A 23,184-nucleotide genomic window follows, 5' to 3' on the forward strand; every position below is an offset into this window, starting at 1 on the left:
AAGACCACAGTTTCAATAGGAAGATGAGATGTAACACCACTGTAGAATGTGCAAACAAAAAAGGATTCTAGAAGATGATGCCAGCAGCATGAGGTTATACCTATCAGGATATGTTGAATAGCCTGGGACTCCTTTGCCTAAACTGAGGCCCGATCTGACTGAAGACCATTTGATACAGGAGCAGAATTAAGCCATTTAGCCCATTGACTTTAGACAATGAAAGGGTTAATGTGAGAAACGGAGAGAGGGAGGGAGGGAGGGAGGGAGGGAGAGAGAGAGAGAGGAGAGAGAGAGAGAGAGAGAGAGAGAGAGAGGGAGAGAGAGGGAGAGAGAGAGAGAGGGAGAGAGAGGGAGAGGGAGAGGGAGAGGGCGAGGGAGAGGGAGAGGGAGAGAGGGAGAGAGGGAGAGAGGGAGAGAGAGAGAGAGAGAGAGAGAGAGAGAGAGTAGAGAGAGAGAGAGAGAGAGAGAGAGAGAGAGAGAGAGAGAGAGTGAGAGAGAGAGAGAGAGAGAGAGAGAGAGAGAGAGAAAGAAAATGTTACACTTATGATGTGAAACTCCGGTCTCCACTTACAAAGGAGGCCAGAGCTTCATGTTATTAATGGAAGACGATCACCAATAAAGCCAATGGAGAATGTGGCAGACAGGTCATGCAACGTAGGCTGGATATACATGGGGAGAGAAGATGAAAATGCATACTATTAGGGTGAGATATGATAGAGAATATACACTGGAAGGGACCAGATAGTCTCTGCTCTGTACCTGATTTAGGATCCTTGCACTCATCAGCAAAGGAAGCCCTAATTCTGATTTAATGTACAATGAAGGTATTATTTCAGACATAGGGTGGCCTAAATCACTTCATCTCCTCTCCGCAGCCCCACATCACATTCCGCAATCCCACATAAGGTGTCTCACTCCTACCAGTAGGGTACAGCCTCAGAATCCTACAGGAGGGAGAGGTGCATACCTATCCTCTTCTGAGCTACATGCTCTTCCACATCACATTAAAAGCTCCAACGAGCCCAACTTTCTCCTTACTTGTAAACTCTGGCATTGTAGCTTTTATCCGTCGGGAATCCGAACGTGCCGCAGATCACCCTTGTGTTCAGCTCCGTCCAGCCCGTGCTACAGATCTGCTTCCATTGCTCATCCTGTTTAACCTCCACGTAACCCTCGGTCACAGGCAAGCTCCTCCTGGAGGATCCAAAGACCCCCTTAATGCGAATGTCTTCTACGTGTTGCTGCGCCTCCTGAAGTTAAAATGAAAGATTGTTATTAGGTGGCACATTCTGTTCTTTCCTCCACTTCTAACACGTGCTTTACACCTGAGTCAGAAGACATTAAAAACGTACTATATTACTACACAGAAAGTGACCATTTAGCCTGTTGAAGAACTGGACATTACCCTCATCCTTCCCTTTCACTCTGGCCATGCTACTTACCTACTTCCCTTTGGAATATTCCCTTCCACTACCAAATCGATGCAATTCAATTCCTAAACAAATAAATTCTTCAGGTGCTGGAAATAAGCACAAAATGCTGGAGGAACTCAGCAAGTCAGGCAGAGTACATGGAAATGAACAAACAGAAAACGTTTTGGGCTGAGACCCCAATTCAATTGCTGACCATGACTAAATTAACATACAATCTCTGCCAAATGTCCACAAGATCAAAAGAGACGTAGAGTCAGAAAGTTTTGCATCATGAAACCAAGCCCATCAGCCCAACTCGCCCTTGCTGACCAAAATGTCTGTTTGAGCCAGATCCAGTTGCCTGCATATCCCTCTAAAACTTTCCTATCCATTTACCTTTCCAATTATCTTTTACACATCATAACTGAACTCACCATTACCATTTGCTCTAGAAGCTCATTACATCCATCCATCACCCTCTGTGAAAATTTTGCCCCTCAGGTCCCTTTTAAGTCTTCCTCCTCTCGCCTTAACTCTATACCCTCCAATTTTAGACCACCCTCTTTATCTACATCCATCGTGATTTCATGTAAAACTCTACATGTGTATCATCCCTAGGCCGCCTCCTTTCAACCAGTCCAAACATTACTTGTAACTCAAGACCTTCAGTCCTAGGAATATCCTTGTGAATGTTTACTGCACCCTCTCTAATATTCCTATAGTGGGAGAACAGAACTACACATAATATTTGGGTGCAGGGGTGCAGTCTCATAAACATCCTTACAAACGTAACTTATTTTCCAATTCTTGTACTCAAGATCTAGTCCAGTGAAGGCAAGAATGTCAAATGTCTTCGGCAATTCTCTACATTAACACTATCTCCTTTGTATCCCTTAGTAGCAAAAACCTATCAAACCCTCATGTTAATAACTCAGTGTCTTGGGTTGAGAATGCCAAAGGCTCAACACTCTATGTCCTGAATGATTGGACTATTATGACCATGACATTTGAGGAAAAAACATCGTTCTACTTCTCCCTGCAAGCGAGTAAATTTTTTTTGTGTTTTGTGTTCCACTGAGATAACCTCACATTATTTTCCCCAGTGTACATAGACGTCTTAAGGTTGGAGAGGAAAGGAGTCTATGATAGGAAAAGAACTGGGGCTCCAGATCAAACCAAGGGTTCCTCAGAGGAAAATGCTTCCCGATTTGGGTGGTTTAGGGTGGGGAGTACCTGGAGAAATGGAAGGACGCCTGGTTTAGGGAGGTAGTACTTGGAAAAATGAAAGAAGGTATGTAAAGTTGCAACACCCTGGGATCAAGTTGTGATGTGACATACCAAACAAGCTGTTTTTGACAAGATGAGATTACACAATGTATTCGACTCTGAGGTTTGGATCAAATGAGTGACAAAAGAAATCTCAACACCAAACCTGGGTACTAAATTGTTAGTAGCCTACATGGGGACTTAAGATAAGTAAAGCCCATGCCTATTCTGAGATCCACAACATGAATATATTTCCTTGCTATCTTCCCCACATCTTTGCTTCCCTACTGTCTAATACAACTGATTGCTGTGAATAAACTTTTTGTGCAAAGCCAAAGACTTTACACATTTTAAAGGAATTTCACCTCAGATTTACAAGGCTTAATGCAGTGGGCACATGGCAGGAACTTTAAAGAAGGGTGCTGTGGAACTGGATGTTTCATCATCTATAAAAATAACAACTTGCATTTATGTAACTATTTAAGTACGAAGATTGTCTAAAGGACATAGCAATCAATGATTTGACAATAGGCCACATAGAATGTTAGTGCAAGTGACCAAAAATGTTGTCAATATGGAAGGCTTTAGCTGTGGTTTGGAGAAAAAGAGGGAGAGAAGTGGAGAGGCTTAGGAGGGAATTTCAGAGCTTTAGAGCCCAGCAGCCAAAGGCATGGCAAGCACTAGGGCAGAAATTAAATCTGGAGATGCACCAAATGCCAGGGCTGGAGAAATGCTGCTATCTCACAATGTTATGGAGCTGCTGGAGTAGGAGGGATGTGATAACATTCTTATGATCTTTTCTGCACCCTTCCCAATTTAATGACATCCTCTCTGTAGCCAGGTGACAAGAACTGTGCACAATTATTTTGATTTCTTATATCACCACCTGGTATGGAGGCTCTAATGCACAGGATCAAAAGGGGCTGCAGAAACTTGTAGACTCGGCCAACTCCACAATGGGCACAGCTCTCCTCACCATCAAGGACATCTTCAAAAGGAAGTATTTCAAGATGGCAGCATCCATCATAATTGTCCTGCACCATCCAGGACATGCCCTCTTCTCATTGCTACCATCAGGGAGGAGGTACAATGACCAACACACAACATCTTAGGACCTTCTTCCCCTCCGCCATCAGATCTGAATGGTCCATGAACCCATGAACACAACCCCACTGTTTCTCTTTTGCACTAATTTATTTACTATTGTAACTTCTAATACTTTTTGCGTTGTACTTCTGCCACAAAACAACAAATTTCACAGCTTATATCAGTCATAAAAAGTTTGATTCTGATTCGTATAGTCGGGCAACCAGAACTGTGCCCGACTATGTTGGTGTGGGCACCGAGTTGAACTCAAGTCAGTTGTGGGCCTGAATCATGAACAGGTGACAGATTGCATTCCTTTAAGAGCACCAACCAACCAGTTGTGCTTTAGTGTCAGGGCACCTTTTAACACTGCACCCCTTTAAGAAACAATTCCTACAATCAGTGCGATAGAACGTGAGCACTGGCTCATTGCACGACTCAACTGGTAGTCTAACCACTACACCAGCCAAAATACTTTTTTTGTACTCCTGGGGGTAAGTGCTGTACAGAAAAACAGTCAGGACCTAGGAAAGGAGGTGCGGTGGAAGTTGAATGCTGCAGGTTCAATTTCACTGATATTGTTTTAATCAGATAAAAATAGCTTTATCTCAAATGAGATTTGACAATGATCATTTCCAGAATATTTCATGTTTCCCCAATTGCTCCCTGAATGATCCATCTGTGCATCTATTCACTGACATTCACGACGGACCAGCAGTGCAGTGCAGCTAATACACCACAGTTCCAGTGATCTTAGTTTAAACCGAACCACAAGTACTGTCTTTTGAGTTTGCATGTTCCCTCTGTGACAGTATGCCCCGACCAGAAGCTGCAGCCTCACCCCACATCCCAAAGATGAGGTCTTGCGTTAGTTGGATACAATACATTGACATATTGGTGCCTCAGGGGTCTTGGCCTGAAACGTCATCTGCTTATTTCACTCCATAGATGCTGCCTGACCTGCTGAGTTCCTCAGGTGTTTTGTGTGTGTGTGAGTTGCTCTGCATTTTCAGCATCTGCAGGATCTCCTGTGTTTAACATGTTAGTGGAGGTGAAAGGCAACAGGAATCAAAGAGGAGTTAGAAATATAGAAACACAGAAAAACCTACAGAATAATTCAGGTCCTTTGGCCCACAAAGCTATGCCGAACATCTCCTTACCTTAGAAATTACCTAGGGTTACCCATAGCCCTCTATTTTTCTAAGCTCCATGTACCTATCCAGGAGTCTCTTAAAAGAACCTATCATATCTGCCTCCACCACCGTTGTTGACAGCCCATTCCACGCACTCACCACTTTCTGTGTAAAAAACTTACCCCAACATCTCCTCTGTACCTACTTTCAAGCACCTTAAAACTGTGCCATCTTGTGCTAGCCATTTCAGCCCTGGGGAAAAGTCTCTGACTATCCACATGATCAATGCCTGTCATCATCTTATACAGCTCTATCAGGTCACCTCTCATCCTCCGTCGCTCCAAGGAAAAAAGGCCGAGTTCACTCAACCTATTCTCATAAGGCATGCTCCCCAATCCAGTCAACGTTCTTGTAAATCTCCTCTGCACCCTCTCTATAGTTTCCACATCCTTCCTGTAGTAAGGCCACCAGAATTGTGCACAGTACTCCAAGTGGGGTCTGACCGGGGCCCTATATAGCTGCAACATTACCGCTTGGCTGTTAAACTCAATCCCATGACTGATGAAGGCCAATGCACTGTATGCCTTCTTAACCACAGAGTCAACTTTCACAGCAGCTTTGAGTGTCCTGTGGAGTCGAACTCCAATATCCCTCTGATCCTCCACACTGCCAAGTGTTTTACCATTAATACTATATTCTGCCATCATATTTGACCTACCAAAATGAGCTACCTCACACTTATCTGGGTTGAATTCCATCTGTCACTTCTCAGCCCAGTTTTGCATCCTATCAATGTCCTGCTGTAAACTCTGACAGCCCTCCACACTATCCACAACACCCCCAACCTTTGTGTCATCAGCAAATTTACTAACCCAGGCATTTTTGACAGAAAATAATCTAAAACAGGTATTGGCTAACAAGGAGGAAGGGAACTAAACAGATTGCTCCCCGGGAGCCAGCACAAATTTAATAGACTGAATGGCCTTATTCTATGACATTAAAAATATTGAGTTATTCCTTCATGTTCATCTGGCGCGTTGCATTTGAAATTGGGCCACATTGCTATAGAAGCCACCATCATCAATCTCTTCTGGAACAACTGATCTCCACTGAAAAGGAGGGCTGTCAGGTTCTCCACTTTCCCACGCTGCCTCTACATAAACATCTCCCAGTTTAACGAGCTTGCCCTGCCTCTGAGCAGCTGTCTTTCCCACAAGCAAACATGTCACAATTCCTCACTGCTATAACTAAACGGAAAACTCAAGTCCTTCCAAGCCACTGGATTTTCTCTCGTTGCAATTATCTGCAATTCTCTTTTCTAATCTTCTTGCGACAAGCGTTCAAAGAGCATTACCCTGAGGCTATCTTGGGAAAAGGCAGAATCTATATTTCCTTCTCCAAACCTTGCCAATGACAATCCACATCCAGTAAATGAATGAAAGGAAGCCTTTCTACTATGTATTCTTTCTACAATAACATCAGGAAACATACCTAGTACCACTACTCTTTTTATACAGTAATGCTATCTTGACCCCTTTTTGATGTTATTATAGAGAGCACCCTTCCATTCATTCACTAGAAATGGGTAGCATTGGCAAAATCCACTTTCAGACTGCTTCAGTCCTTCTAGTGAGGGTGCTCCTGCTGTACTGGTGGGTAGGGAGATCCAGGACTTAGAAACCATGACATAGGTAACAGTCTTCAAAGCTAGGATGGATTTGCCCATGCTGCCATTTTTTTTTAGAGAAAGATACATTGTCCTGAATCTATTCCAAGGCTATGAAGGAAAAAAGGAACAAGGAGAAACAAACTGGACAGGACTTTCAACAAGTAACAAGGGCAGAATAACTTCCATGTAATTACCTGCTTTTCAGTTTTAAATGTGCAAGCATCCCATTTATGACAAAATTCAGGCATTGGGGTGCTACTCAATTTAGCTCTGGTCTCTTCATTATCGGGAGGATGTGAGGGCTTTAGAAAGGATGCTGAAGAGATTTACAAGGATGTTGCCTGGATCAGAGAACATGTCTTTAGAGGAAAGGTCCTGTGAGCTAGGGCTTTTCTCTTTGGAGCAATAGAAGACAATAGGTGACTTGATAGAATTTCATGAGAGACTTAGGTAGGATAGCAGTGGCCAATACTAGAGGACATCCATTTAAGTTGAGTGGAGGAGATGACAGGAGAGATTTTTTTTACACAGAGTGGTGGATGCATGCAATGCACTACCAGAACATTGGTAGGGACTAATACAACGGGGATATTGAAGAGACTTAGATAGTAAGAAAAATGGAGAGCAATGGTCTATGTAGGAGGAAAAAGTTAGATGGATGATAGAGTAGGTTTATATGGGTTGTCACAATATTGTGGGCTGAAGGGCCCACACTGTACTGTCCTGTTCTATGTACTATATTCTATGACAGCCAACATTGACCCACCACTGACAGCATCTATGGGAGTCAGTGCCTCAAGAAGGCAGGATCTGTCATAAAAGATCCCCACCATTTTGGCCACGCCCTCTCCTCGCCCTACTGTCAGGCAGGAGGTACAGAAGCCTGAAGTTCCATACCACCAGGCTCAAGGACAGGTACTTCCCTATAGCCACCAGGTTCTTGAACCGACTTGCACCGCCCTAGCCTCACCTGAGCAATAGAACATTACAGCCACCTCTTCAACAAGTATGGTCTTGATTTCAATTGAGTCTTTAGTGTTTCTTTTTGCACTAAGGTCTTGACTTTGTGTAGTTTTTCATTTTCACTGTGTGATATGACTTTTTGTATAATTTATATTCTGTGTGTTGTTTGTACTTCTGTGCCGATAATGTTGCAGTCTTCATGTTTTTCATTGCACCAGTAGCTCACTGTACTTTTGCACATGACAATAAACTCCACTTGACGTAACCTCACTATGTCCTAAAGCACTCTACGGCCAACAGACTACTGCTGAAGTACATTCAGGTGATGACAGAAGCTAATCATTTTTTGGGAGACATTGTTTAAGTAATGTGCAATTAAGTTGATGAGGTCAACTGGTGGAGGGGTGTTCTTAACTCAAAGAGAAGTCATAAATCTCAAAAATATATCAAGATGGGGCACCTGGTAGTTAATGTAAGTATCTAATTAGCCAATTACGTGGCAACAACACAATGCATAAAAGCATGCAGATATGATCAAGAGGTTCAGTTGTTGTTTAGACCAAACCTCAGAATGGGGAAGAAATGCAAAAAAAAAATCCATTGGGGCAGTTTTGTGGGTGCAAACACCTTATTAATCAGCGGGTGCAATCTCACTGGCTCTCCACACTGCCTCGGTTCACTTGGACAATAACAATACCTATGCCAGGCTGCTGTTTATTGATTACAGCTCAGCGTTCAACATAACCATAGCCTTAGTACCAATCAACAAGCTCCAAAATCTGTGCCTCTGTACCTCTCTCTGAAACTGAATCCCTGACATCCTCATTGGGAGACCACAGTCTGTGCAGAATGGAAATAACATCTCGTAGCTGACAACCGACACCTGCGCACCTCAAGAATGCATGCTCAGCCCACTGCTCTACTCTCTCTACATCCATGACTGTGTTACTAGGCACTGCTCAAACGTCATCTAGAAGTTTGCCATATAACTATTGTTAGATATAACTATTGTTGGTAGAATTTCAGATGGTGACGAGGAGGCATACAGGAGCAAGGCAGATCAGCTGGTTGAGTGGTGTTGCAACAAAAACCTTGCACTTAAAGTCTGTAAGACCAATGAATTAATTGTGGACTTCAGAAAAGGCAAGTCAAGGGAACACACACCAGTTCCCATCCAGGGATCAGAAGCGAAAAGGGTGAGCAAATTTAAGTTCCAGGGTGTTAACATTTCTGAATATCTATCCTGGGCCCAAAATATTAATGCAATTACAAAGAAGGCATGCCCATATCTCATTAAGAGTACAAGAAGTCTTGTACATTCAGGTTTGTAGATAATTGGGCTTTGTTCCAGGGAAGGTGGGATCTGTTCCGAAGGGACGGTTTACACCTGAACTGGAGCGGTACTAACATTCTTGCAGGGAAGTTTGCTAGTGCTTCTTTGGGGGGGTTTAAACTAAATTTGCAGGGGGCGGGGATCCAGAATGTGAGAGAGGATAGCGAGAGGAAGAATAAAGGACAGGTGGAGACTACACGGTTCCGTAATATTAAGTGTGTAGTAGAGAAAGGTGAGGCGGAACAAGTGATAAGGAGGACACATGTACAGAGGGATGGTCTGACGGAACATGGAGTTAAATGTGTTGAAAGAATAAGTAAATTTAGGAAGGACAACAAAATTCTAGGGGCGTATAGCCCGATGGGAGTTCAGGGAGCTGGGTTAAGCACAATAGGCAGCGATTCAAACAGAGAGAGGAGAAATGGGTTAACAATTCTATATCTGAATGCATGAAGTGTCAGAAATAAGGCGGATGAGCTTGAAGCCCAGGTGCGAATGGGTAACTATGATGTTGTTGGGATAACGGAGACATGGCTGCAGGGAGATCAGACCTGGGAAATGAATGTACAAGGGTATACGTGCTATCGTAGGGACAGAAATGTGGGCAGAGGGGGTGGGGTGGCCCTGTTGGTGAGGAATGAGATTCAGTCCTTTGCAAGGGGGGACATAGGATCAGGAGAAGTAGAGTCTGTGTGGATAGAACTGAGGAACAGTAAGGGCAAAAGGACACAAATGGGTGTTGTCTACAGGCCACCAAACAGTGGCATGGATATTGGGTACAAGTTGAATAGGGAGTTAACATTGGCATGTGGCAAAGGTAATGTCGCAGTAGTTATGGGGGATTTCAACATGCAGGTGAACTGGGAGAATCAGGTTGGTGCTGGACCCCAGGATAGGGAGTTTGTAGAGTGCCTACGGGATGCATTCTTGGAACAGCTTGTACGAGAGCCGACCAGGGACAAGACTATTCTGGATTTAGTGTTATGTAATGAACAGGATTTGATAAGCGATCTTGCAGTAAAGGAGCCATTAGGAGGTAGTGATCACAATATGATAAGCTTTTATCTGCAATTTGAGAAGGATAAGGGCAGCTTGGAGGTGTCAGTGTTGCAGATGAACAGGGGAAACTATGGAGCCATGAGGGAGGAGCTGGCCAAAGTTGACTGGACGGATAGCCTAGCAGAAAAGACAGTGGAACAGCAATGGCAGGTATTCTTGGGAATAATGCACAAGGTGCAAAATCAGTTCATCCCCCAGAGAAGGAAGGATTCAAAGGGGGGAAAGGGGCCACAGTGGTTGACAAAGGAAGTCAGAGATTGCATAGCATTAAAAAAAAGGAAATATGACAGAGCTAAGGTGAGTGGGAGGACAGATGATTGGGAAGTTTTTAAGGAACAACAGAACTTAACTAAAAAGACAATATGGGGAGAAAAAATGAGGTACGAACGCAAGCTAGCCAGGAATATAAAGGAAGATAGCAAAAGCTTTTTTAGGTATGTGAAGAGAAAGAAGATAGATAAGAACAATGTTGGGCCCTTGAAGAATGAATTGGGTGAAATTGTTATGGGAAACAGAGAAATGGCAGAAGAATTTAAGGAGTACTTTAGATCTGTTTTCACTAAGGAAGACACAAGCAATCTCCCAGATGTATGGATGGGCCAAGGACATAGGGTAACAGAGGAAATGAAACAGATTGACATTTGGAAGGAAACGGTGATGAGAAGACTGATGGGACTGAAGGCTGACAAATCCCCAGGTCCAGATGGTCTGCATCCTAGGGTACTAAAGCAGGTGGCCCTGGAGATTGCAGATGCATTGCTAATCATTTTCCAATGTTCCTTAGATTCAGGATCAGTTCCTGAGGATTGGAGAATGGCTAATGTTATCCCACTTTTTAAGAAAGGAGGGAGGGAGAAAACAGAAAACTATCGACCTGTCAGCCTGACATCGGTGGTGGGGAAGATGCTAGAGTCCATTATTAAGGATGAAATAGTGGCATATCTAGATAGCAGTGATAGGATTGGGCCGAGCCAGCATAGATTTACCAAGGGTAAATCATGCTTGACTAATCTGTTGGAGTTTTTTGAGGATGTAACCAGGAAGTTAGACGGGGGAGATCCAGTGGATGTAGTGTACCTCGATTTTCAGAAGGCATTTGATAAGGTCCCACATAGAAGACTGGTGGGTAAAATCAAAGCTCAGGGCATCGGGGGGAAGACATTGACAAGGATAGAAAACTGGTTGGCAGATAGTTTCTCGGAATGGCAGGTGGTGACTAGTGGGGTGCCACAGGGCTCGGTATTGAGACCACAGCTGTTTACCATTTATGTTAACGATTTGGATGAAGGCATAGAAAATAACATCAGCAAATTTGCTGATGATACTAAGCTGGGTGGCAGTGTGACATGTGATGAGGATGTTAGGAGAATTCAGGGTGACTTGGATAGACTGGGTGAGTGGGCAGATACTTGGCAGATGGCGTTTAATGTGAATAAGTGTGAGGTTATCCACTTTGGGAGTAAGAACAGGAAGGCAGATTATTATCTGAATGGTGTAGAGTTAGGTAAGAGAGAAATACAAAGAGATCTAGGAGTCCTTGTTCATCAGTCACTGAAGGTGAATGAGCAAGTGCAGCAGGCAGTGAAGAAGGCTAATGGAATGTTGGCCTTTATTACAAAGGGAATTGAGTATAAGAGCAAGGAAATCCTCTTGCATTTGTACAGGGCCCTGGTGAGACCACACCTGGAGTATTGTGTACATTTTTGGTCTCCAGGGTTAAGGAAGGACATCCTGGCTGTAGAGGAAGTGCAGCGTAGATTCACGAGGTTAATTCCTGGGATGTCTGGACTGTCTTACGCAGAGAGGTTAGAGAGACTGGGCTTGTACACGCTGGAATTAAGGAGATTGAGAGGGGATCTGATTGAAACATATAAGATTATTAAGGGATTGGACAAGATAGAGGCAGGAAATATGTTCCAGATGCTGGGAGAGTCCAGTACCAGAGGGCATCGTTTGAGAATAAGGGGTAGGTCATTTAGGACAGAATTAAGGAAAAACTTCTTCTCCCAGAGAGTTGTGGGGGTCTGGAATGCACTGCCTCGGAAGGTAGTGGAGGCCAATTCTCTGGATGCTTTCAAGAAGGAGCTAGATAGGTACCTTATGGATAGGGGAATCAAGGGATATGGGGACAAGGCAGGAACCGGGTATTGATAGTAGTGATCAGCCATGATCTCAAAATGGCAGTGCAGGCTCGAAGGGCCGAATGGTCTACTTCTGCACCTATTGTCTATTATCTATAAGTCTTGGTATGTCACCAAAGGTACTCGCAAATTCTTACAAATGTACCTTGGAGAGCATATTTAATTTAATTTTTTTATATATTTCCCATTGTAATTTACAGGGTTTTTATTATTATGTATTGCAATGCTACCACAAAACAACAAAGTTTGCAACATATGCCAGTTTCTGAGGTCACAGGAGAATGGCCACACAGGTTCAAGCTGACAGAAAGGTGACAGTAACTCAAATAACCATGGTGTGCAGAAGAACACCTCTGATTGTACAACACTTTGCACCTTGAAATGGATGGGCTACAGCGGCGAAAGACCATGAACTACTTTATTTGGCCACTTTATCAGGTACAGGAAGTAGCTAATAAACAGACCACTGACTATATATATCACATCAGAAATAGTTCACAGCTTTGAAGTTGTATTGGAATATCTTGAATTGGATACAGAACTACAAAGCTTTCCCTTTTTTCTTCTGAAATATTTACCAGTTTCTCTCTCCCACAGATACAGCCAGACCTTTTCAGTATTGTCAGCACTTTGGTTTATTTCAGATTTACAGCACCACCATATTTTGTTTTCAGTTTCCATGTGCACTGAGCCACTGATCAGGGACCAAACAGTGTTAAACTAAGGAAACGTTTCCAGGACTCACTGCCATCAGAAATAAAATGAAAACAAATGTGCTGTTGAAAGTTGCATCAATCCTGAGTGGCCTGTTGGAGGGAAGGGCTCTTGGAGAAGCTAAGTATCAGGGACAAAATGTACTGGATCACAGAATTATCTCATTCCATGTTTGGGAGCTAAGGGTAAAAGCCATATGTTGAAAATGAAGTATGCACTGGCAAACACGCTTCTTCTCTGCTGCTGCATTCAATCTGCTACTGAACTTTTACAGAATGAATCCCTCCAAGCATGCTAAGTAAATGCTGCATTGCAGGAATGAGCCATCATTTCAAAGTTCTAAGTGAACTTATCATCAAAGTACTGATGCACTTAGAAGTCACTTTATTAAGTACACCTGTCCATCTGCTTGTTAATACAAATATCTAATCAGCCAATCATGTGGCAGCAACTCAATGCATAAAAGCATGCAGACATGGTCAAGAGGTTCAGTTGTTGTTCAGACCAAACATCAGAACGGGGAAGAAATGTGATCCAAGTGAATTTGACCATGGAATGACTGTTGGCACTAAACGGGATGGTTTGAGTATCTCAGGAACTGCTGATCCTCTGCATTTTCATGCACAACAGTCTCTAGAGCTTTCAGGGAATGGTGTGAGAGACATCCAGTGAGTGGCAGTTCTGTGAGTGAAAACCCCATGTGAATGAGAGAAGTCAGAGGAGAATGGCCAGACCAATTCAGACTGACAGAAAGACAACAGTAACTCAAATAACAACACGTTATAACAATGGCTTGCAGAAGAGCCACTCTGAGGCACATCAAACCTTGAAGTGGATGAGCTACAGCAGCAGGAGACCACACACATACACTCACTGGCCACTTTATTAGGCACAGGAGGTACCTAATAAAGTGGCCCCTGAGTGTATGTTATCATATACTACCTTTGGATGAGATGTTAAACCAAAATCCCCTCTAGTCTCCCACACGGGATGTTTTGCAGAGTAGCAGAGGACATATCGCCCTTGGTTCTTAGACCAAATGCGTCACTTTAATAAACATCTGCTTATTTGTGGTATCATTGTTAATGTGAGCCTGCTGTGCACAAATGAGATGACAAATAAATTCAAGGCAACACACACAAAATGCTGGAGGAATTCAGCAGGCCAGGCAACATCTATGGAAAAGAGTAAACAGTCAATGTCTCAGGCTGAGACCCTTCATCAAGACTGGAAAGAAAGATGAGAAGTCATAATAAGGAGGTGGGGGAGAGGAAGAAGAAGCTCAAGGTGGAGGGTGATAGGTGAAACCGGGAGAGGGGGAGGGGTTGAAGTAAAGAGCTGCGAAATTGATAGGTTAAAGAGCTGCGAAGTTGATAGGTGAAAGGGCTGGAAAAGATGGAGTTTGATAGGAGAGGGCAGAAGACTATGGAAGAAAGGGAAGAGAGAGGAGATCCTACCCTCTCCTATCAGACTCCCCCTCCTCCAGCCTTTTATTTCTTTCATCAACTAACTTCTCGGCTGTTTACTTCAACACCACCCCACCCACTCTCCCAGTTTCACCTATCACCTACCGCCTTGTACTTCTTCCTCCCCCCCGCCACCTTCTTAATCTGACTTCTCATCTTTCTTCCACTCCTGATGAAGGGGCCTGGGCCCGACTCGTTGACTGCACCCTTTTTCCATAGATGCTGCCTAGACGACTGAGTTCCTCCAGCATCTTGTTTGTGTTGTCTTGGATTTCCAGCATCTGCAGATTTTTTCATGCTTGGAGCAAAGAGATTCAAGTTTACTCATCACATCTACATCAAAACATATGGTGAATTGCATTGTTTGCATTAACGACCAACACATCTGAGGATGTCTTGGGGGCAGCCCGGAAGTATTGCCAAACATTTCGGTGCTTGCATGTTCTCCACAATGCTTGGCAGAACAACACAGAACACAACAAAGCAGAAGGCAACAATTCAGATTCAATTTATTGTCATTTAGAAACCACAAATGCAATGCAGTTAAAAAATTAGACAACATTCTCCGGAATGATATCACAAAAAACGCACACGACAAAACACACACAAGAAAATCCACATAACGTTTGGTAATCCCCAATCCAGAGTCCGGAGAGGCTGCTGCGTATCGATATCACGCTACCGTCTTAGCACGTTCCCCGGAAAGGAGCTCCAAACCCATCAGACAAAACAAGACTACCCAGACACACCAAGTCAAGAGACCAGCACTACCACCCAACAAACCAAAAACCTACACAAAACTACATAGTTATAGTTAATATTTAGTTGCAACAGTGCAGGCAATACCTTTATTAATAAAAGACTGACAAAAATCACAAAATTATAACATTTAGTTACAACAGTGCAAAGCAATACCGTAATTTGATAAGGGCAGACCATGGCACGGTAAAAAAAAAGTCTCAAAGTCCTCGACAGCCCATCATCTCATGCAGACGGTAGAAGGAAGAAAAACTCTTCCTGCCATGAACCTCCAGCGCCACAACCTTGCCGATACAGCCCCCTGGAAGCACCCGACCACAGCCAACTCTGAGTCCGTCCGAAAACTTCGAGCCTCCGACCAGCCCTCCGACACCGAGCACCATCTCTGCCGAGCGCTTCGACCCCGGCACCGGCCGCCAAGCAACAGGCAAAGCCGAGGATTCGGGGCCTTCCTCCCGGAGATTTCTCGATCGCACAGTAGCAGCGGCAGCGAAACAGGCATTTCAAAAGTTTCACCAGATGTTCCTCCGTGCTTCACCCGTCCGTCTCCATCAAATCAGGATTGTACACGGCATCCTACTTGACAGATTACTGATATTCATTCCGAAGTGGCCGCTGTGCACTGCTGTGTCGCGCCGCCATCTTGTGATAAGATTCTTGTAACAAGCAGCAGAACAAGAGGAAAACCTCCCTCCCACCCACACACATACACAGCCCTCTAATCCCAGGACAAGACGTCTTCTTCAGCATCCAACTTCAAATGGACTCAGACTCGAGCTTGCAGACATTGGGGTTCAACTTGCCCAGCTGCCTCACGGACATTTGCAGACTGTGTTATCTGCCTTCAAAAGCACTTGAAAACCATTTCTTTAGCCAGAAAGGACACTTTGGGATGTGCTGAGGTAGTGGAATACATGACTTTCCGAAGTTTTCTAGTGAGCTTTTCGATCAGACAGTAGGAAAATGAACTTCAAGGATTGTAAAAAGGCAATTCTTCTACAAAGGGGCATTGATGAGATCTGCAAATGAACTAGCAACAAATCAAAGCTTGACATAATTCAAGGAAATATTTCCTGTGTTTAATCACATAATTATGCATTGTTCCTTCAGTTGTGCAGTTGAAAACCAATTGTATTTTTGCCAGAGTAATGCAGATAAAGATATTTTTGGGTCACTTCATACCAATGGTAGTTGACCTGGTTGCAAATGCTTCAGGGCATGCAGGACAATCTCATCCCATGAGCTGTGCTCCCTTTGAAACATTGCTGGGTAGCTCAAACTATACTGTCACGGAAGAGGCGATCATTGACTATTCCTGGAGCGACATGGCTTCCAGTCCACTCTAGTCCATTCTCAGTCCTGAATCTCAATTTCTGCACTCAGATCTTTAATCCCAATACCTTGTTCACCCACTACTACTGCGGTTTTTGGACTAAATCTGGAATTCTCAAACGCCTCATCCAGCTCCAACTCACCATGGACTCCAATCCTCAGACCATGATCCCCCTCATTCAGACCCATCATCTCATGACCATGTGGGTTTGCTCTGGGTGCTCCAATATTCTCCCTCATCCCAAAAACAAATAGACCCCACATCCTTAAGACAGACAGTCAAGTTAATTGGCTACTATAAATTGCCCCTAGTTGTGTGGGCAAGTAGTAGAATCTGGGGGAACTGAAGGATGAGTTGCTGAAGGATTTGTGTAAGTAAGAGCATATAATTGCTTTATCTCTTCATGCCTCCTCTCCCAACCACCCACCTACCCCGTCATCTGGTTTCACCTATCACTTGCCAGCTTGTACTCCTTCCTTTCCTCTACCTTCTTATTTTGGATTCTTCCCTCTTCAGGTCCAGTACTGATGAAGGGTCTCAGCCCAAAATTCAACTGAGCAAAATTGCTGATCAGAGGGACATCAGGAACTGCTGTGTACTTTGCTTCGTGGAAACATGGCTGTCACCCACTATTTTGAATGCAGTGCTGCAGCTCAATTGCTTCACCATTTTCAGATTATTATCTGAATGGTGTAGAGTTAGGTAAGGGAGAAATACAAAGAGATCTAGGAGTCCTTGTTCATCAGTCACTGAAGGTGAATGAGCAAGTACAGCAGGCAGTGAAGAAGGCTAATGGAATGTTGGCCTTTATTACAAAGGGAATTGAGTACAAGAGCAATGAAATCCTTTTGCATTTGTACAGGGCCCTGGTGAGACCACACCTGGAGTATTGTGTACAGTTTTGGTCTCCAGGGTTAAGGAAAGACATCCTGGCTGTAGAGGAAGTGCAGCGTAGATTCACAAGGTTAATTCCTGGGATGTCCGGACTGTCTTACGCAGAGAGGTTAGAGAGACTGGGCTTGTACATACTGGAATTAAGGAGATTGAGAGGGGATCTGATTGCAACATATAAGATTATTAAGGGATTGGACAAGATAGAGGCAAGAAATATGTTCCAGATGCTGGGAGAGTCCAGTACCAGAGGGCATGGTGTAAGAATAAAGGGTAGGTCATTTAGGACAGAGTTAAGGAAAAACGACTTCTCCAAGAGAGTTGTAGGGGTGTGGAATGCACTGCCTCAGAAGGCAGTGGAGGCCAATACTCTGGATGTGTTCAAGAAGGAGCTAGATAGGTATCTTATGGATAGGGGAATCAAGGGATATGGGGACAAGGCAGGAACCGGGTATTGATAGTAGATGATCAGCCATGATCTCAGAATGGTGGTGCAGGCTCAAAGGGCTGAATGGTCTACTTCTGCACCTATTGTCTAATGTCATGCAGGCATTGGAGGAGCTGAGTAACATATCAGCGGACATGAAACTGTCATGCCTTTTTTTTAATCATTTTGGGAGATTTCAGCTTGAATTAGTCTCTGAATAACTGTCACCAACATATCACTTATAGAACCAAGGGAGCCTACATTCTTGACCACTGTTATACCACCACTAATAAACCTTACCATGCCATCCCGCACCCACACTTTGGAAAATCCTATCACCTGGCTGTACTTCTACTCCCAGCATATAGGCAGAAACTAAAGATCTCAGTACCAGTGGGGTGGACCAAGATGGTATGGTCAAGGAAGGCAGAGGAGAGCTGACAGGACAGTTTTGGGTCACTGGAGTGGACAATATTCAGGGATTCATCTTCAAGTCTGAATGACTACACCACAGTTGTCACTGACTTCATGAAAATTTGTGTGGATGAGTGTGTGTCTTCAAGAAAATATCAGACATATCCAAACCAAAAGTCATAGATGAACCAGAAAATTCAGAGTCTGCTGAGAGCTAGATCTGTGGCATTCAAGACCAGTAATCCATAACTATACAAGAAGTCCAGATATGACCTACAGAAAGCTATTTTAAGGATGAAAAAATTAATTCCAATTGAGGTTAGAAAGATTTGGATACACCTCTGCTCTGGCAGGGTTTGCAGGTGACAACCCCTACAAGGCAAAAACTAACATCATGATGCTTCACTGTCAAATGAGCTCAATGTCTTTTATGTATGTTTTTAAAGGGAGAATAAAACTTCATCTATGCAAATCCATGCAGTATCTAATGATCCTGATATCCCTGTCTCAGAGGCCAATGAACAGAAAATCTTTCAAGAGGGTGTACCCTCACAAGGCATTAGCCTGTAATGGTGTACCTGGTAGGGCTCCAAAAACCCGTGCCAAGCAACTGGCAGGAGTGTTCAAGGACCTCTTCAATCTCTCACTGCTGCAGTTGGAGGTTCCTATTTGCTTCAATAAGGGTGACAATCATATCAGCATCCAAGAAGAGTAGTTGAGCTGCCTCAACAACTATCGCCCAGTGGCACTCACATCTACATGATGAAGTTGGTCATGGCTAGAATCAACTCCTGCATAAGCAGGAACCTGGACTCACTGCAGTTTGACAATCGCCACAATACGTTAAGAGTGGATTCAATCTCACTGGCTCTCCACTCTGCCTTGGATCACCTGGACAATAGTAATACTTATGCCAGACTGCTATTTATTGACTAAAGCTCAGAGTTCAACACAATCATCCCCTCAGTTCTAATCAACAAGCTCCAAAATCTGGTCATCTGTACTTCCCTCTGCAGCTGGATCCTTGACTTCCTGACTGAGAGACCACAGTCTATGTGAGAAGACCACATCTTCTCCTTGCTAACAATCAACACTGGCCCACCTCAAGGATGCATGCTGAGCCCACTGCTCTACTCTCTTTACCCCCATGACTGCATGGCTAGGCACGGCTCAAACACCATCTCTAAATTTCTGACCACACAACTATTGTTGACAGAAATCCAGATGGGAACAAGGAGGAGTTCAGGAGTGAGACATCAGCTGGTTGAATGATCATGCAGCAACAAACTTGCACTCAACGTCAGTAAGACCAAGGAATTGACTGTGAACTTCAGGAAGGGTAAGTTGAGGGAACACATACCAGTCCTCATCGAGTGATCGGAAGTGGAAAGGGTTCCAACATCTCTAAGGATCTATCCTGGGTACAACATATTGATGCAGTTACAAAGAAGGTACAACAGCGACTATATTTCATTTGGAGTTTAAGTAAAATTGGTATGTCACCAAAGTCACTCGTAAATTTGGACAGGTGTATCATGGACAGCATTCTAACTGGTTGCATCACAGTGTGGTAGGGAGGGGGCAACTGCACAGAATCAGATAAACTGGCAGAAAGATGTAAACTCAGCCAGCTCCATCATGAGTTCATTGCTGCCATCAATGATGAGGTACAGTAGTCTGAATATACACAGTTAATGTTTCAAGAACAGCTTCTTCCCCTCCATTCAGATTTCTGAATGGACATTGAACCCATGAACACTAACTCAGTATTTTTCCCTTCTCTTTTGCACTACTTATTTAATTTATTTTGATATACTTTTTATTGTAATTAATAGTTTTTATTATTATGCATGTAATATACTGCTGGCACAAAACAACAAATTTCACATGTGCCAGTGATATTAAACCCGATTCTGATTCTGATTATATTTATTCCTCCCTACAGATGCTACCAATCTTCCAGCATCTTGTGTCTGCTGCTCGGGATTTCCAGCATCTGCAGAGGCCCTTGTGTTTCTAACTATTTAAGTTACATCACTGGAATCAGAGGAATAGGTTTGTTCAGCAACACCCCCAGAAGTATGGATGCAGAAGTGAGGCAGGGTAATCAAAGGTTCAACGTTCTGTTCACCTTCCCAATAAGACGCTTCTTCCCTTCTGCCATCAGACTTCTGAATGGTCCATGAACACTATCTTTACTTTATTTTATTGTCACCAAACAATTGATACTAGAGCGTACAATCATCACAGCGATATTTAATTCTGCGCTTTGGGCTCACCTGAAGTACAAATCGAAGTAACTAATATAAAAATTTAAATTATAAATCATAATTAGAAAATAGAAAATGGAAAGTAAGGTAGTGCAAGTCAGGTCCGGATATTTGGAAGGTACGGCCCAGATCCGGGTCAGGATCTGTTCAGCAATCTTATCACAGTTGGAAAGAAGCTGTTCCCAAATCTGGCCGTATGAATCTTCAAGCTCCTGAACCTTCTCCCAGAGGGAAGAGGGACAAAAAGTGTGTTGGCTGGGTGGGTCGTGTCCTTGATTATCCTGGCAGCACTGCTCCAACAGCGTGCGGTGTAAAGTGAGTCCAAGGATGGAAGATTGGTTTGTGTGATGTGCTGGGCTGTGTTCACAATCTTCTGCAGATTCTTCCAGTCTTGGACAGGACAACTTCCATACCAGGTTGTGACGCACCCTAGAAGAATGCTTTCTACGGTGCATCCATAAAAATTAGTGAGGATTTTAGGGGATAGGCCAAATTTCTTCAGCTTTCTCAGGAAGTAATGTCATGGTTCCGGTTGCCCGTTCCCCTTTAACACTTCTTTCTCCCCAATTATGCCCCAATTTCAGTCAATTGCTGCTAGTTACCCAATTATCGTACATCTGGCCTTCATCAGAGCCTGGGAAATAAATACAATGGCGACTCTATTACAGGTTGCCAGTTCGTTGGTCAATTCTCCTGTGATACTTCATTCTCTGTTCCGATTAGAACCGGTAGTTCTAAGTTCCGCTCTAGTTTCTAGAGAGTCCCTGTGAATCCCGTCTCCTTGTCAAGATCCCTCTGGTTTCCTGCTCTACGTTCGGGTCTACGCCAGCCTCCCCAACTGAGTCGACATGCCAGTGCCCTGTACTTGGGTTCTCCTCCGTTGCCCCCGTGTAACAAGTAAAGGCGCTGGTGGGCCTTCTTGGCAGTGGACTCTGCTTGGTTAGACCAAGTCAGGTCATTTATGATATTCACCCCGAGGAACTTAAAGCTCTTGACTTTTATCTTATTATTCCTTTTCTTTGCACTATTTATTTATTTCTGTAATTTATAATTAGTTTATTTCTTTTCCCTGTATTGCTGTTGCTAAAGAAGCTTCATGTCTTGTTCGTGGTCTTCTGCTGCTGTGGCCCATACACTTCAAGGTTTGATGCATCGTGCCTTCAGAGATGGTCTTCAGCACACCACTGTTTTAGTGCTGTTTTAACACTGGTTATTTGATTTGCTGTTGCCTTCTTGGCTGCTTGAACCAGTCTGGACATTCTCCTCTGACCTCTCTCTTTAACAAGGCATTTACACCCATAGAACTGCTACTCACTGGATGTCTTTTTCTTACTTGCAGCATTCTTTGTAAACACTACTCATTGCTTATGTGAAAATCCCAGGAAATCAGCAGTTTTTGAGATACTCAAACCACCCTGTCTGGCACCAACAATCATTCAACAGTCAAAGTCACTTAGATCATATTTCTTCCCATTCTGATGTAACGCATTGAGTTCCTGCACATGATTGTCTGTTTAAATATTTGCATTAATTAGCAAGTGTACAAGTGTATCTAATGAAGATGCTACTGAGTAAAAGGCAGTAATAATAAATCTGAGTCTGATTTGGAAGAAGATCTTCCATCTCTCTGCAATGGACTGTAAGCATCCCAGCATTATTACCTGGGCAAAATCCATTTACAATGGCACTTCATAAATCTTCCTATGCCTTTGTCTGTTTCTTCTGGCATCTGTTAACTAGTTCATTAAATGTATCCAAAACTAACTTAATACCAGAACTACTATGATTTAGGTCACACCTTATCCCCACATTTCTTGTAATTTCAGTGCCATGACAATAATAAACCAATTATCAATACCAACAACATACTTAATAATTGTCTAAGCAATAGGCCACCAACTCTGCTAAATATTCTTGGCCTCTAAAAATACACTATCAAGCCGGATTTTGTCCCAAAACAAAGTTAAGTTAGAAACAGAAAATACTGGGAGTGTCTTGAAAGTCAGGCAGAATCTGTGGGGAGAGAAACAATGAGGGTGTTTCAGGTGGATATTACATCAAATGAAAGCCTTCGGCCTGAAACAATTACACTATTTTTCCTTGACTGTTCTGCTTTCCTAGCTGAGTATATCCAGCATAATTTATTCTTCATTTCAGATTTCCAGAATCTAGAGTTCTTAAACTCAATTATAACGTTGCGGTTAATCCATGCCAAAAAGCATCAAATAATTAGATCTGGCAGGGACAGGAACCTTTGGGCTCACACCCGCTATTTGAAAGAAAAGCTGACTTCATGGGAAAAGTATCTTAACAAAATATTGTTTCTCTAAGGAACAAAGCAGAAGCTATCTGTCCAGTTCATTGGCCTGATGTTGCACTCAGTTTTAACCAAGAAAGAACAGATTTGAACAGTGGAACTCAAATGATGCTTAAAAATAAAGAATTGTAAAAACATTTGCCTCCATTTTGCATGCTAATGTAGCAGCTCATACTTACATGAGTTGATATCAAAGTACTGGCTGACATCTGTTAACAAGCTGTCCAACTGTTTGTAGAAATGCATTTTGTTTTCACCATTCCTGTTTCCTTTGTTCCCTGAACCGAGGCCGCAGTGAGAAAACTCATCCAAGTCCTTGGGGAGCTTAGACTTTGCATGTTGTGAGTAATCAGACCAAACTTGCTAAGGAATCTTTTTAATCTCTTCTGTGTTATGTAACAAAAACTTTTAAGCTTTGCAGAAAAAAGATCAGGTATAAAACTACCTTTTCATATAAATAATGACACAAGTAATGATGGAAGTTGGTGGTGCTACGAAGAGCAATATCTCTCAAAGTCCAACTCTACATCC

At 43.2% G+C, this 23,184-nt stretch overlaps 1 protein-coding gene across 1 annotated transcript in view; it reads right to left on the minus strand.

The window, feature by feature from the left end:
• The window catches only part of LOC140734590 (lysyl oxidase homolog 2-like), a 153,681-nt gene that overhangs the window by 63,709 nt on the left and 66,788 nt on the right, over positions 1–23,184 (minus strand). Inside the window, exon 4 of the mRNA XM_073058766.1 lies at positions 1,039–1,250. Coding sequence (XP_072914867.1) covers positions 1,039–1,250 — 212 coding nt within the window. The remainder of the gene's footprint in view (positions 1–1,038; positions 1,251–23,184) is intronic.

Source organism: Hemitrygon akajei, chromosome 1 (assembly GCF_048418815.1).
Source record: "Hemitrygon akajei chromosome 1, sHemAka1.3, whole genome shotgun sequence".
Classification (NCBI taxonomy): Eukaryota; Metazoa; Chordata; class Chondrichthyes; order Myliobatiformes; family Dasyatidae; genus Hemitrygon; species Hemitrygon akajei.